A 15,632-nucleotide genomic window follows, 5' to 3' on the forward strand; every position below is an offset into this window, starting at 1 on the left:
ATTGGTATGACAAAGGAAATCAATATAATCACTTGGTAAGCTCGATTAAAAAACTAAATAGTTTGGATGCATTTACTCCTTGCACTTGCATATCATTTGAGTAAATCCATACAAGTTCTTATAGCAAGCCAGTATATTTGATCTGTTTATTGACTTTGTGGGGAAAAAAGCGTTACACGTTATCACGGGATTTTAATGTCATCCAAATATTTCGGTTAATCACCAGAAAGAAATTAAAGCAAACTTATGGCGATACAAAATAATGAGCCGATAACTAGAATGTGTTTCAAACAGTTCCTTTTAATAATGATAATGCATAACAACAATGTAACAACATATATTTGATCACGCAATATCACAGTTATGGTTGGCAGTCTTGTGAAATCTGAAATCAAAAATGAAAATAAGATTTATAATATTTACACTATCGATAGGCTTCAAATACATTTTGGAAACTTGAATTAAGCATAACAAAAGGAGTTATATCATAGCAGTATACTGTATATTTGTTTTCGTTATTTTATTTTTTTACTGCAAACATGTGATATGAAACACTCATAAAATACTATCTTCCGAGAAAAAGAATTTCTAATTGAACGCTAGATTAACATTCCAGTGAACGGTGGCACAGGAGCACTAATGTCAATTTTCAATGACAATCGCGTCATTATTTCCTGACCGTGTCGTATCCCCTTAAGTAAAAACCTATATAATACTATATATAAAAATACGTTGAATAATTTGGAAACCTGACGTAATAATAATCATGCTTACCGTGATTTTTATGAGTGCTTCGCCGATCTCCACCTCCTTGGTTTACATCTAACCAGTCAGAGTTCCGGTGATGTTGAAGGCGAACAGCAACAGGAGACCAGAGATCACTGTAACAAAAGCATAAAACACTTTACTGGGCAGTCATCTTTTATTTCTATAGGAAGTCACATGTCAGCTAGAAATGATAGATATTCGGATGGTCACGTGTAAGAGGATATCATTTAGGAAAGTTAGGTGCTAGTTAAAAATGATGTTATTTCGGATAGTCATGTGTTCGACAATATGATGCTTTTTCGGAAAGTTACGTGTTAATTTTGACGAGAACTAGTTTTCTGTAGTAAAAACACACTTAAATGCCCTATAATTTTTACCTAAGTTCCTCATATTCAGAAACTTAACTTCATATCGCCTTCCTAACGTTAATTACAGACAAAATAACAAAAAAAAATACACATACGGAGAGCAAAGTTGGAGCTCTTCTTCTGTTGGAGGTTTCCGTAGTTGTAGTAGTAGTTACTCAGACCGTATCCGCTTCCGTATCCTCCTGTCATTCCGTATCCGGGGTAACCGGATCCGGTCGGGTACTGCATGGCCACAACGTAGGCCACCAGGCATGGGATAAGGATGAGGGCGAGACACTTGTTCATCTTGTAGCTGTAAATGAAGGCTTCCGTTGTTAAATCATCAGATCATCCAAGCATTTTATCTGATTTGAACGTCTCGTTAGTTGTACGTATCAATTAATTGATTAATTAATAACTTTATTTATTTATTTTCAAAACGGCCGATTCCCATCAGCCAAACCGTAAATATGTATCGGTATCAAGCTCAGTATTTAGGTATGATTCTATCTTTGATTATCCGTAATTCAGCAAAGTCCAGATACGTATGTATAAGCTCTATCATAGTCGCTTTATAATTGTAGGTTAAAAGACACTCGGATGTTATGATCGCTGAAATTACTATGTTAATGAATGTGGAAGCAACATAATCAATAATCAATTATTTACTCTGATATCTCTTTAATTAATGTGTAAAATATATTACATATCTCTGCAGTATTGCTAGTTGAATGTGATATTACGATTCGTTTTTTTCTTGGCGTTTTCTTAAACTTCATCTTGATGATAAGAAAAATCTTATATGTAATTAATCTCAACGAAGACTTATTTCGGCGAATATCAAAACCAGTTCATATGCATGAATTATTACATATGAACATATTTCTGATATATCTCCATGATTAAGCTTGATTCTAAGTGAATTTTGATTGAAAGATATTCTGTATATCCTATTATATACTGAAGTATCTATAATTGAATTATTTTACATTCAATGTAAGAATGGAACGATGACAAATAATAATAAAGAAATTTAAAAGTTATTTAAAAGTGTTATTAGAAACAATTCCTGTAAATATGAATGGATACAAAACGGTAATAAAAAAAAGCCATTACTAAAATTTGAACAGGAAATTTCTACCATACTAGAAATATTAAAATACATCTCTAATGTATACTCATGTATAGAAAGGCTTCAAAAAATCACAGTTCTAAACTGTATAGAAAGCGTTCTAGTGGTTAAGCGCTAGAATACTTCTATCCACATTAACATACATTTTAACACAGACACTTCCTTACCTTTCAGTGTGGAGATCAGACCAGCTCTGATAAGTATTGACTACCATGCCCTTATATACCTGCATACGCTTACCGGAAGAAAGTGTCCGTATGTAATATTAGGGGCAGTTCGTGGGTAAGAGCCATGGTTCCCTAAGGGGTTGACATTTCACTACCTTTCTGTATGCAATGGAAGTTTGTTATCGCTTTTTCTCTAAAAGTACTGAAGGGATCTTTCTCAAATTTCATTTGAAAGTTCCCCTTGGTTCATAGTTATGCATATTGCATTTTGGGACGGATTGGAAAACAACATGGTTGACAAACGGCCATCTTGGATTTTCGCAATTGAAGTTTGTTATCGCTATTTCTCAAAACCGTTTTTAAGAGATCTTTCTCATATTTCATATATAAGTCCTAAAGATCTTTCTCATATTTAACATGTAAGTCCCCCTTTGTCGCTAGTTGTGTATATTGTAATTTGGGACTGATCAAAAAACAATATGGCTGAAAGGCGGCCATCTTGGATTTTGAAAATTGCATGTTGCTCCTGCAATATTGTGTTATATAGATTTATTAAATATTTTGAAAGAAGAGTGAAATAAGGGAAAAGAAGAGAAAAAATCAGTCTTTCATTTTACTTAACTGTATCATTCAATGGTGGGCGCCAACATCCCTCTTTGATCTCTTGTTGGAATTTGTTGGACCTTGTTAATCTGCTGACAATTTTCCAAAAGTTTCTGGGATTGGAATAAAAATAACGGTATTAAATACAGTTTATGTTGGTATAGCGACGGTCTTTGGTATGGTTTTAAGATTATTGACAGGATTAAGTTGTTTCCGATAATTTGGCACGTTTCTTATATTTAGCCATTTGATTTGAATATTTTTAAAAGTCTGTCTCTTTTCCCGATTTCTCATCGAAGGTCATAATTACACAAGGACTTGTCGTTAGTTTGTAACAGTTTTAGTAAGTATGCACTCACAAGCTAGCTATGTTCAAACATTTTTCTGTAAACTTAACAAATATGTCGTCATTGGAGTGCGTCGTAAAAAGCAAATCTTCCCAGTCTGTATCGTCTACCTTATACGTCCTGGTAGTTTTAGTACCTACAGTCAGTTCTTTATGGTCAATGTCAATTAGTGCACGTGTCGGAGAGTACGTGTGTTTGTCAGGTGAAAGGCATAGGTTATATCATAAACATCGTACATGTTTCTACAGTTACAAATAAACATTTATATATCCCCTGACGCAATATGTGGAGTTTCATAGCAGTGTCTATAGAATTTCGTAGATGATTCCAAAAGGAATATATATATATGTCCGTCTTACTGTGGTGAATTTCGATCAGCATATATGCGTCTCAAAAATCTGAATATCGCCGCCCCTTTTTAACAACAATTGCTCAGACTCTCTGAGGAAACCTGCAAAACCTAGTAGACATGCGCACGCAGTATGTTGGTTGTATAAGTTGACGTCACGGTTGAATTTAATTGAGATTTAATGGAGAACTGGGTTCTTTCGTCACCTTTGGTACCTTTTGATAAACGTCTCCTTCCAGTGTATTTTAACCAGATTTGAATCTGTGGAGGAGGGTGTCGATTTACCGCGCCACCATACCGCAACCAAATATTCTATATAATTCATGTATTATCGCCCCGAAAAATTCAGTCGTAAAGACAGTACTCTTAAAAGAAAGTCCATATTTCCGAATAAACATCAATTTCCTCTTCCGGGGTCATACGACTCCTTGTTAATAGGAAAATCAACCACACCCACAACCAGTGGAACGTACCTATCACCAGTAGGACATACAAAGGGCCAAACACCTGCGAACTTCCACAAAGAGACGACCATGGTCCCCATACGCACAAAACTGTTGCCTATATCACAACACTAGCTGTATAATACAAACTGGGGATACAAATCAACCATAAATCCAGAACCAGCCGGCATTTAACGCATCTACACTAGGATCCCTTATACTCCAGTAAAGAGAATTAAAAAATAACAAATAAATGATCCAATAAACCTTCCAACCATTGAAAGATGTCATGAGAATCTGACCAATCAACATGCAGTGAAAAATTTGCATTCAGACAGGCAAAGTAAGCTTCATACTGCCTCTAGGAACAATACGTACTAAAATAGATTAAATAATAACAAAAATATAACATTTCTACTACATTCTTATTAACTGCTAACAACTTCACTTTTCTGTCTCTAAACACATGTAACATCTGCAAAATCACACTTTTTGTACTGCGGTAAGTTCCCGCCATGTAGAACCTTTACTGTTTTCGCTATCTGACCACATCTCATGAGCGGTCTTATAAGACGTATCCACCACGTAAACTCCATACCCGGAGCTACTGACGTCGCTATATACAACAGTATGACAGGAACACTCTTCTCTGAACCTCTTCCATATTTCAACTCTTGGTCATAATGTATTTTACGTTACCAACAACATACGACATAGATGCTATCTGTCCTACAGTTTGTGCTACCTTACGTACAGAGTGTTCCAAAAAACATTTCGACTTAAAAAAGCAATAAAATATTTATAAGAGAAATATGACAAATATTATATGAAAGTGAAGTATCTTATAATTATATCAGCTGTTATTTTGAATAAAACTTAGAAAATTCCAGAATCATTACCAAAATAATGCAAAATTCAATTCATTTGACATAATTTTTACAAATCATGCAACATGTCACGCCATATTATGATGTGTTAATTTTTGGCCAATCACAAGCTTCAACCTCTCTCTAGAATTGATGATAATTTGTTTTGCTGGTGCCAATTGAAATACAGTAGACCGCTATCTTAGGTGCATGCACCTGTCCAGACCTACACACTCTCCCAAAATGTCCAGTATATATCTGGCCAGTTGGTATAATTTGGGCTGTGTAATACTCAAATCCTTTCTCGGTATTAAGGAATTTGCCCTACAACAGCAGTTTTATAACAGGTAGCCAGGTCAACTTCTCGTGCTTATGTACACACTCACTAACTATCAATTCACGATTGACCTTACTTGCTATACGTGGGCAAGCATGCTCGTTAAGTACTATCGTGAAATGTATTGTAACCGGGAAATGTTTTAGTTATTTTTTTTTTTATCAATATGCAAATACCAAATTTTGTGTAAAAAAAGAAAATGAGGTACCCGAAATGTTTAGTTGTAATATCGGGGTAAAACAAGGAGAGAATTTATCACCATTTTTATTTGCCATTGATCTGAATATTCAAGAAGACTTTGTTGGAAAATAAGGCGTTGTTTACAAATAATGGAAATAGGTGAAAATATCGGAGTTGATATTAAACTGTTGATAATTCTTATGCAGATGTCTGAATCGACTGAAGAACTCATATTGTAATAGATGGAAGCTTGATATAAATACAAACATACATGTAACTATAATTGTTATATTTTCAAAAAGGAAGTGTCGAACATATCCAGTTACATTATTTAATGATGTGATAGAGAATGTAGAATCATTTTCCTATTTAGGAGCTTCGATGAATTGATTTCCGTTTGTCTATTGATTTAGTTGAAGTTTTCATGTCTTGGTTTGGTTTTCTTTTTCATGGTTTGGTTTTCTTGTCTATTGGTTTGGTTTTGAACATTGATTGTTCCATAACATATGTTGATTTGAAAAGGATGTCTATTGATATGATTTTTAGATCGGATTTTTGCCCTTTCCGCCGCCCATGATATCCCTCTGTCGGTTGACCTTCAACAAAAGGTTTTGGACTCCATCGTATTACCAATACATTTGTCTTCAGTAGAAATATGGGGTTATGAAAATGTAAGTGTAATCAACAAACAACATTTACTGTTCTGCAAGCATGTACTGGGTATCATGAAAAGTACGCCAAATTACTTGATATACCTTGAAATCGAGAGATTTCCATTATATACAGAAGTTAAAACCAACATAGGTATGAGTTGGCTTAAATTGATAAATGGTAGTAATCTGTCTAGTGCTATGTATAACTTAATATTTAATTAACATGCAAATGGAATCATGGAGTTTCAAATGGTTAAAGAATATTCAAAAGACATTTATAGAAACTAGTATGAACTTTATCTAGGGGTTTCAAACATGTGTACATTTAAAAAAGATTTTGCTTTGAAACAAAGATTACAAGACTAATTTATTCAAAAATGGTTAAACGATATTGAGAACTCTTCAAGAAGATCTAACTACATAATGTATTCTATCGACAAAAGAAACGAAGTTGACGAATATCATTATTTATTTAAATGTGAATATGCAACTGTTAAGCAGATAAGACAATTCTTTTTTTCTCCAAATTACTACTGTACTAAGCCTGTCCTTATCAAAATGCAAGGACTATTTATCATATTTGGGGCCGCGGTGGCCGAGTGGATAAGATGTCCCAACACTTTATCACTAGCCCTCCACCTCTGGGTTGCGAGTTCGAAATCCACGTGGGGCAGTTGCCAGGTACTAAACGTAGGCCGGTGGTTTTTCTCCGGGTACTCCGGCTTTCCTCCACTTCCAATTTATGTATTGGAGATAGTTCTTGCACTATCGAAAGGTAATCTGTCGAGGCCACCGTTAATGTATATAGTCGGGCCGAAACCCCCAGGAAAGCGGTCTTCTGATTGGTCTGAATCCCCACCGATTTTTTCGGAAACGACGAAAAAAGTGTGCCAATCGTCCTACGGTCTGTTAATGAGCTTCAGGACGTGTGTTACAGACGATGGCCAAATGGGAGATCTCTTATCATCTTACGTCATTTATGGTTCAAGGTGATATTACATTTAACATTTAGTATACCTCGTGATGGAATATGGAGTACGGCATTCCATCTTTCAACAGTACTTTGAGACAGAACGAATCCTTTTAATAAGGCCATAATAGATGAATAATTATTATGTTATTGTTATGACAAAGGAAATCAATATAATCACTTGGTAAGCTCGATAAAAAAACTAATTAGTTTGGATGCATTTACTCCTTGCACTTGCATATCATTTTTGAATTTAACTAATCCGAGGCCACATTTCAAATTACGCTGTCAGTAAATCCATACAAGTTTTTATAGCAAGCCAGTATATTTTATTTGTTTATTGACTTTGTGGGAAAAAAAGCGTTACACTTGATGCCGGGTTTTTAATGTCATCCAAATATTTCAGTTAATCACCAGAAAGAAATTAAAGCAAACTTATGGCGATACAAAATAATGAGCCGATAACTAGAATATGTTTCAAACAGTTCCTTTTAATAATGATAATGCATAACAACAATGTAACAACATATATTTGATCACGCAATATCACAGTTATGGTTGGCAGTCTTGTGAAATCTGAAATCGAAAATGAAAATAAGATTTATAATATTTACACTATCGATAGGCTTCAAATACATTTTGGAAACTTGAATTAATCATTACAAAAGGAGTTATATTATATCAGTATACTGTATATTTGTTTTTGTTATTTTATTTTTTTAACTGCAAAGATGGGATATGAAACACTCATAAAATACTATCTTCCGACAAAAAGAATTTCTAATTGAACGCTAGATTCCAGTGAACTGTGGCACAGGAGCACTAATGTCAATTTTCAATGACAATCGCGTCATTATTTCCTGACCGTGTCGTATCCCCTTAAGTAAAAACCTATATAATACTATATATAAAAATACGTTGAATAATTTGGAAACTTAACGTAATAATAATCATGCTTACCATGATTTTTATGAGTGCTTCGCCGATCTCCACCTCCTTGGTTTACGTCTAACCAGTCAGAGTTCCGGTGATGTTGAAGGCGAACAGCAACAGGAGACCAGAGATCACTGTAACAAAAGCATAAAACACTTAACTGGGCAGTCATCTTTTATTTCTATAGGAAGTCACATGTCAGCTAGAAGTGATAAATATTCGGATGGTCACGTGTAAGAGGATACTATTTAGGATAGTTAGGTGCTAGTTAAAAATGATGCTATTTCGGATAGTCATGTGTTCGACAATATGATGCTTTTTCGCAAAGTTACGTGTTAATTTTGGCGAGAACTAGTTTTCCGTAGTAAAAACACACTTAAATGCCCTGTAATTTTTACATGAGTTCCTCATAATCAGAAACTTAACTTCATATCAATATAATTACAGACAAAATAACAAAAAATTACACATACGGAGAGCAAAGTTGGAGCTCTTCTTCTGCTGGTTGTTTCCGTAGTTGTAGTAGTAGTTACTCAAACCGTATCCGCTTCCGTATCCTCCTGTCATTCCGTATCCGGGGTAACCGGATCCGGCCGGGTACTGCATGGCCACAACGTAGGCCACCAGGCATGGGATAAGGATGAGGGCGAGACACTTGTTCATTTTGTAGCTGTAAATGAAGACTTTCGTTTTTGAATTAACAATATCACTTCAGCGTTTTATCTGATTTGAACGTCTCGTTAGTTGTACGTATCAATTAATTGATTATTTAAAAACTTTATTTTCAAAACGGCCGATTCCCATCAGCAAAACCGTAAATATGTATCGGTATCAAGCTCAGTATTTAGGTATGATTCTATCTTTGATTAAGCTCTATCATAAGCGCTTTATCATAATTGTAGGTTTAAGAGACACTCAGATGTTATGATCGCTGAAATAACTATGTTGATGAATGTGGAAGCAACATAATCAATAATCAATTATTTACCCTCATATCTCTTTAATTAATGTTTAAAATATATTACATATCTCTGCAGTTTTGCTAGTTGAATGTGACGATATTACGATTCGTTTTTTTCTTGGCGTTTTCTTAAACTTCATCTTGATGATAAGAAAAATCTTATATGTAATTAATCTCAACGAAGACTTATTTCGGCGAATATCAAAACCAGTTCATATGCATACCAGTTCATATTCGACCATACTAGAAATATTAGAATACATCTCTAATGTACACTCATGTATAGAAAGGCTTCAAAAAATCACACTTCTAAACTGTATAGAAAGCGTTCTAGTGGTTAGGCGCTAGAACACTTCTATCCACATTAACATACATTTCAACACAGACACTTCCTTACCTTTCAGTGTGGAGATCAGACCAGCTCTGATAAGTATTGACTACCATGCCCTTATATACCTGCATACGCTTACCGGAAGAAGTGTCCGTATGTAATATTAGGGGCAGTTCGTGGGTAAGAGCCATGGTTCCCTAAGGGGTTGACATTTTACTACCTTTCTGTATGCAATACATCGGTGTTATGACTTCCGTGTCTGATAAAAAAGTATCTTACATGATATTGCCATCTGTCTAAGTTTGTATATTAAGGATCTTTAATGAATTTTCATTTCATGTGAGATTTTATCAAATAAGTCTTAAAAGTTTTTATTTTTGTGAGCCCTTTGCGAGAAAAAAAATTAAAACATCCAGGCCTGTTACAAGAAATCTGTCATTTATGAATATGAGATACTTTTTCACATAACTCTGAAAACTTTTTGATATGTTTTAAATTCAAAATTCAAAGGTATTAAAATACAATATGGGCCATTTCCCTGGATAACCGGCAGATTATGCGAGAGAAAAAAAATAGTTAAACTCGACATTTCGAATGCTGAAATAGGTTTATTGATTAAAAAAAGTTTACTTTCGACTTGACTTCGATTGTTTATCAATGTTCTTAATCAGCAAAAGTTTCACCGATAATAAATCTAACTCTTATCACAAAGAATTATTACTGCAATTCCATCAGCCTTATCATGTAGGATAATGTGTGTATTACTACGCTCAACAGAATGTTTGTTATCATTGAGAGAAAGTGGTAAAGTGGTTATCAAATGGTTTATAACAACAAATACCAATAACGTTTGACGTTTTTATACTTGATATTCCGGTATAGATGAGAGATTCTTCCCTTTAAAATGTACGTAAGCAATATTAGGTGAAAATCTCTTGTGAATTGAACTATTGCACTGTAAAGTGTAAATGAATCATACGATCGAAATACAATAAGTTTGGAATGGCAAGAAAGGATAGGGTATGCCTGAGCAGGAACAGTACATGCTTTGTATGAACTATAAGCATTTAACTGCAATTTTCACATTTTCCCGTAAAATAAAGTAAAGTCCCCACTTTTTGCGGATCGGGGTGATGGGGAAGGGGATGCTTTTTCCATCACACAACTAAAGGTTTCCTAGTTTGACAAAAACTTTTTTTAAATACACTAAATGATGCATCTTCGCAACGAATCGCGAGTCAATAGTCATATCTGTTCTTTCCTTCTTTCGTGATGCAACGAAAACTCATTGTATATTCATAAAGCCAAAGTTCACCCAGGTATTGAGAATAGGCGGATAAGTGAGGATAAGTGACTCGAAATGTAAAGAATAGTTTAAAACCTTATATCAAAGCAGGTGGCATAGAATGTGTCAGGATGGAAATTTAATACAAAGTTTACAACTAGAGCCCTCCAGATTCTTACATTAATAATAGATTTGCGATTTCCCATGATTTACCATTTGATATTGCTGTTGGCAATATAACCATGGAAAAATATATTGCGGTGTTCAAATTATTCTTTTATTGCATACAACTTTAGTTTTGGCTTTTTAACATAGGTATTTGTCATAATATTGTTTTAAATAATTATTCATTTCTTGACAAATGAAGATTTTTTTTTAACAAATCTTTTTCCATAAACTTATACCGTACAAGATAACAACGTACATTCGCGATTTTACTCTCTGTTTTCATAAGAATTTATAGGACATGGTACTATATTGAAAGAAGAGGTGTCCTCAAATTGATTCAATATAAATACTGTATGTGAATAAATACTAATGCAAAATTAATCATAGCATGACACATTTAAAGATTTCCATTATCAGACAAACAAAATAAAACCATTCTGTTTAGAAACATTGTAGTTATATTGCCTAATCACCAAACTACCTATAATTTACATCCTTGAATTTGCTTGGAACAGAACAGAACCAGGAAAAGGCTGCGATGATGAAAACATTCCGATGATGATTATTATAACCCAATCAGGTGAATTCTCACGCTATCTTGCATTATGTTTTTCTTATAATTGCTACCCATATTCTTCTTTAGTAAGTGACAAAGATATGAATCGTCACGACATCTTTCAGGGTTCAGAAAGCAAGAACTTCTGGATCATCCCATACAAAAAATCTCTTGCATTTTTTTCTGTATTTTGTCTAGATTTATTCCTGTGTAACTTGTATGAGCGTGTTATAAAAAAATGATAATAAAAGACTTTATCTAGGGTCGATGACACTTTGAGTCGCAACACTCTTAAATGACCTTAGCTGTTAATAGGACGTTAAACGAAATAAACCAAACCAAACTAAACTTCCAAGTAGTCGACATTATCAATGTACAATATTTACAACATGTAAAATTAAAACATCACATAAAAACATTGATATCACTGTAAAGTAAATAAAATAAGTGTATAGATAAAGAATGTCACGATAAAGGTTGGGCTATAATCTGTATAAAACACATGTGACATACCTTACAATATCATGCCATTTATCTCAAATAAATATCAAATTTAGGCATTGAATGGTACGTAAAAAAATAATAATTATGTACTACTAAAACTTTCAAACAGTGATTATCTCATGTAATAACATTTAACATGAACTTCTTGCATTCAAGCTTAATAAATTTGTAGGTTTTGGCACTGGTAACCCAAAGTGATGGGTCATTGAATAGAAATGAATTGCTAAACTTGAATGACATACACATGTATATCCGTTTAGTAGATGCCTTGGTCTGTCTATCATGGATACTAGAATTTTAGACATTAGATTCCAGGTAATTTGGACAAAGTTTGTTGATAACTTTATACATTAAAAACACATTCATTTTAATTGACTCTCATACTAAAAAGGTAACCATATTAGTTTTGTATAAATTTCTTCACTTGGTACAGAGTAAACTGCATCTAAGATTATACGTAACACTCTTTTTTGTAACCTTTCCTATTGTTTGATATAAATAAGAGGACATTGTCCCCAAATATTGGAAAAATAATCTAGGTAAGGTAAAATAAAACAGAATATGTTATTCTAGATGAGATAGGAAACTTACTTTTATTCTGCATAATTGATAAATTTTGAAAGTTACATTTTTATAACATCTTAGACATGTTTGGACCATGTAAGACTTTCTGTTTGTTCCCTATAAACATTAGTTTTGATTTCTCGGCATTAATAACCATTTTGTTGCCATTACACAATCTTTCTACATTAACAGAATCAGAGTGCAGACATGATTCAATATCATCAATACATTTAGCACTGCTTAGAATGGAGAGGCATGTCATTTTATACAGTAAAATCATCAGAGGCTCAATAATTGGACCCTGTGGTACACCAATTGTAATTAACACAAGGACTGCTTAAATGACTTTTGTTATTGCTGTTAAGGTGCGTCAGTGCATTTGTGCCTAGTAAGATTTTAGAAATGAACCCCTCCACAAATACTTTGATGTTATATATTTGTTAAGGGAGTGTTACAGAAATACAATATAAAATGTATTTGAAGTAGATTAAATGACATAGTTTATAATTAGTATACAATCAGAAATTAGAGAATTCACAAAAAAATAATTTGGATATTTTCTTAAGTTTTACATTACATACAAAAAGGCGTGTAAGTTAACCAGACATATAAGAGTGCGGCTAACCTGTATGGACTTATTCCAGGTTACCCGTGTACATGCATTGTCTACGGACCAAATGTTTGTCGGCTAGTCAACTTTTCACAAATTTTCATACAAAAGTTTTTTGCTAATTACTCATCCACACCAGTCATTTATTGATATCAACTAGTTGGCATAAATATAATCACCATATACTTTTTTAAGATTCCGTTATCATATTTGATGATATTGAATATTCATACTGGCATAAAATGGGCAGTACAAGTGTCATGATCCACCTTAACGCAGTCTGACAGGAGTGCATACTTCTAAACCCACACCGATTTTCCAATGAGTTAATTATGCTGGATCAGGAAGTTATAATATCAATACAATATCAGCTGTCTTTTTAAAATACTTTCCAGACATACCATCCACACCTGTGAGTTTGCTACAATGACTACCTAACAGAACTTTTTGACAAAAGATAGTTATTTCAGGAATGTCATCTAAGGTATGTCTTAGTAAATTATTGGATACAAGAGAATTAATAGTGTCCAAACACCCAGGTGATGTTCTTGTGTCATTCTCTGTAAGATACTCTTTCAAGTTATTCAAGTTATTGAAAGTGATTGAAATTTTCCCTGGTTCATCAACTTGTCTGTCATTATAAAAAATATGATCAGGCCGAGTATCACCTTGATTTGGTACTAATTGTTTAGAATATTTCCAGTATTTGTTTGGTTCTTTTTTTACATGTATCTTAGACATGTAATAGAAATTTCCCTTTGCTTTTCTTATTTATGAAGTAACATCTTATTACATGTATGCGTGTATTATGAGTGAACAGATTTACATGTAAGTTTATGTTGCACTTGCATAAAAATTCTAATAGTATTACAAGTATATATTAAATGTGCTGCATCTCCGACAAAGTGTAGTTTTTTTTTCCATTTGGTGTATTGTTAATAAGATATATTGCGAAACATTTTTGTGAATGTCAGTAACTTCGTTGGCGCTGTAGCATATCTAAATAAATGTAAGCCTCATATTTTATCTTCATTGGTTTAACTTGTTTCTATAGCTGAATTCAGTTGTCCGATGTCTTTGCACATGTTCCTATTTGGAAAGACTTACATTGATTAAAACTTGCCCAGCAAAACTAGCCAGAACAGTTCATTATCGCAAATGATCAAGTTCATCCTAAAACAACAAAGATTACTGAATAATAACTAAAACATCAGGGCAAAACATGTTGATTAGATTTCAGACTCCTGAACAAATTCTAGGCCAAATGCTGCGGAAGAGTAAGCGTCTTCCGACTCATCGACATCAGCCGCCACACAAATCTAGGTCACGACGACAGCCGCCACACAAATCTAGGTCACGTCTGGGAGAAGGTAATGACAACGGAACCACTGGCATAGCACCAATTCTCAAACACATCGCATAAGGAATTATTATTTCCAAGTGTGATCATGGTAATGATAATTAAACTATCCCCTGGTATTCATCAACATGCATCTCTCGAAATATTGTGATGTTAATTTCTCTGTCAGTAATCGATATCGATCACGGAAATCATGATAATGAAAACAAGCCTTTGATAGTTTAATCAGCTGGAGTAGGTAAGGGATGCGAGTATGAACTATTGTTCATAACACTAATAAATTATAAATATCTATTCATAGAAGCGAAGCGAAATGAAACGGATAGTCTTTGATATACGTATAAAACTCAGATATTATGTATGATATAAATGTCTGATCTTGCCCCGTCAGTCCGTCATACATGTAATCTAGCCTGTAAGTGTTCCACATCAATCACAAACGCTAAATTTCACCGCTAGAAGAAGCTTATGCTACATGTTGTATCATTTTGTAGGTGCTAGAGTAACATAGGCACTCTTTCACATTCTATTTTGAATATTATGTCTCCTTTATCTCGTTTAGGATTTATAGGGACTATAACTATACATTAATATTTGTACTGTATAGCCGGTTATTTTTGCGGTTAAGATATCGTCAAATTTAAGAACATATGTAACTTATAATCTGTTCTGAACAATAATAATTTTCGCAACAACCTTGGATGATTCTGGTTGCCGGAGACGGCAAATAATATTAAATATGACGGCAGTCGTGATATCAGCTTACTTCTTGAATAACCTTTACCGTGCCTTATTGAACGGATATCATTTTCGCCACCAAGTCAATGGCCCGCGAAATGGCTCGTAACAAGGCTTCTATTAGATATGAATTCCTCGATGGCACTGTATATACATGCAAATTGTATTTTACATAGTTTATTACATAGTTTTAACACAGTACAACTACAAGAGGATCCATCGGATCAACAACACATGGTGTATTTGTTGTATTGTGTTATTAAATAAATATATAACATAGTAACACAACTGATGAAGGATGACGATTTTATGACTCGTGGCCTGACCGGGCTTCGAACTCACGATCTACGGCCCTAATTGTATACACATGTATATTGATATTGTATATGTACCATGTTAATTTAGTTTTGGAATTCGTGCCAAATTGCATTGTGCATTGAATGAAACTGAAACAATGGCA

The 15,632-nt window shown here is 33.8% G+C and overlaps 2 protein-coding genes across 2 annotated transcripts; both read right to left on the bottom strand.

Annotated features, from left to right (window-relative positions):
• Window positions 1–280: 280 nt before the first annotated feature.
• On the bottom strand, window positions 281–2,523 carry LOC117339580. Its single transcript, XM_033901266.1, has 4 exons — window positions 2,415–2,523; window positions 1,232–1,428; window positions 775–881; window positions 281–385 (listed from the first exon to the last, which is right to left on the bottom strand). The coding sequence occupies exons 1-3, from the start codon at window positions 2,477–2,479 to the stop codon at window positions 823–825; spliced, it is 321 nt and encodes a 106-aa protein (XP_033757157.1). The 5' UTR covers window positions 2,480–2,523; the 3' UTR covers window positions 281–385; window positions 775–822.
• A 5,112-nt stretch (window positions 2,524–7,635) lies between these two features.
• LOC117339579 lies at window positions 7,636–9,608 on the bottom strand. The gene is made up of 4 exons (XM_033901265.1): window positions 9,454–9,608; window positions 8,569–8,765; window positions 8,123–8,229; window positions 7,636–7,738 (listed from the first exon to the last, which is right to left on the bottom strand). Exons 1-3 carry the CDS (start codon window positions 9,576–9,578, stop codon window positions 8,171–8,173), a joined length of 381 nt encoding a protein of 126 aa, XP_033757156.1. The 5' UTR covers window positions 9,579–9,608; the 3' UTR covers window positions 7,636–7,738; window positions 8,123–8,170.
• Between the last annotated feature and the right edge of the window lie 6,024 nt (window positions 9,609–15,632).

The sequence above is a fragment of the Pecten maximus genome, chromosome 12, assembly GCF_902652985.1.
Source record: "Pecten maximus chromosome 12, xPecMax1.1, whole genome shotgun sequence".
Classification (NCBI taxonomy): domain Eukaryota; kingdom Metazoa; phylum Mollusca; class Bivalvia; order Pectinida; family Pectinidae; genus Pecten; species Pecten maximus.

What these genes read in the sequence shown, in the direction of transcription:
- LOC117339580 (XM_033901266.1), bottom strand. Translation starts at nt 2,479, where the DNA reads ATGCAGGTATATAAGGGCATGGTAGTCAATACTTATCAGAGCTGGTCT. An exon ending in TCTGATCTCCACACTGAAAG is followed by an intron (nt 1,429 to 2,414) that starts GTAAGGAAGTGT and finishes CTTCATTTACAG; the next exon opens with CTACAAGATGAACAAGTGTC. An exon ending in GAGCTCCAACTTTGCTCTCC is followed by an intron (nt 882 to 1,231) that starts GTATGTGTATTT and finishes CTTTTGTTACAG; the next exon opens with TGATCTCTGGTCTCCTGTTG.
- LOC117339579 (XM_033901265.1), bottom strand. Translation starts at nt 9,578, where the DNA reads ATGGCTCTTACCCACGAACTGCCCCTAATATTACATACGGACACTTCT. An exon ending in TCTGATCTCCACACTGAAAG is followed by an intron (nt 8,766 to 9,453) that starts GTAAGGAAGTGT and finishes CTTCATTTACAG; the next exon opens with CTACAAAATGAACAAGTGTC. An exon ending in GAGCTCCAACTTTGCTCTCC is followed by an intron (nt 8,230 to 8,568) that starts GTATGTGTAATT and finishes CTTTTGTTACAG; the next exon opens with TGATCTCTGGTCTCCTGTTG.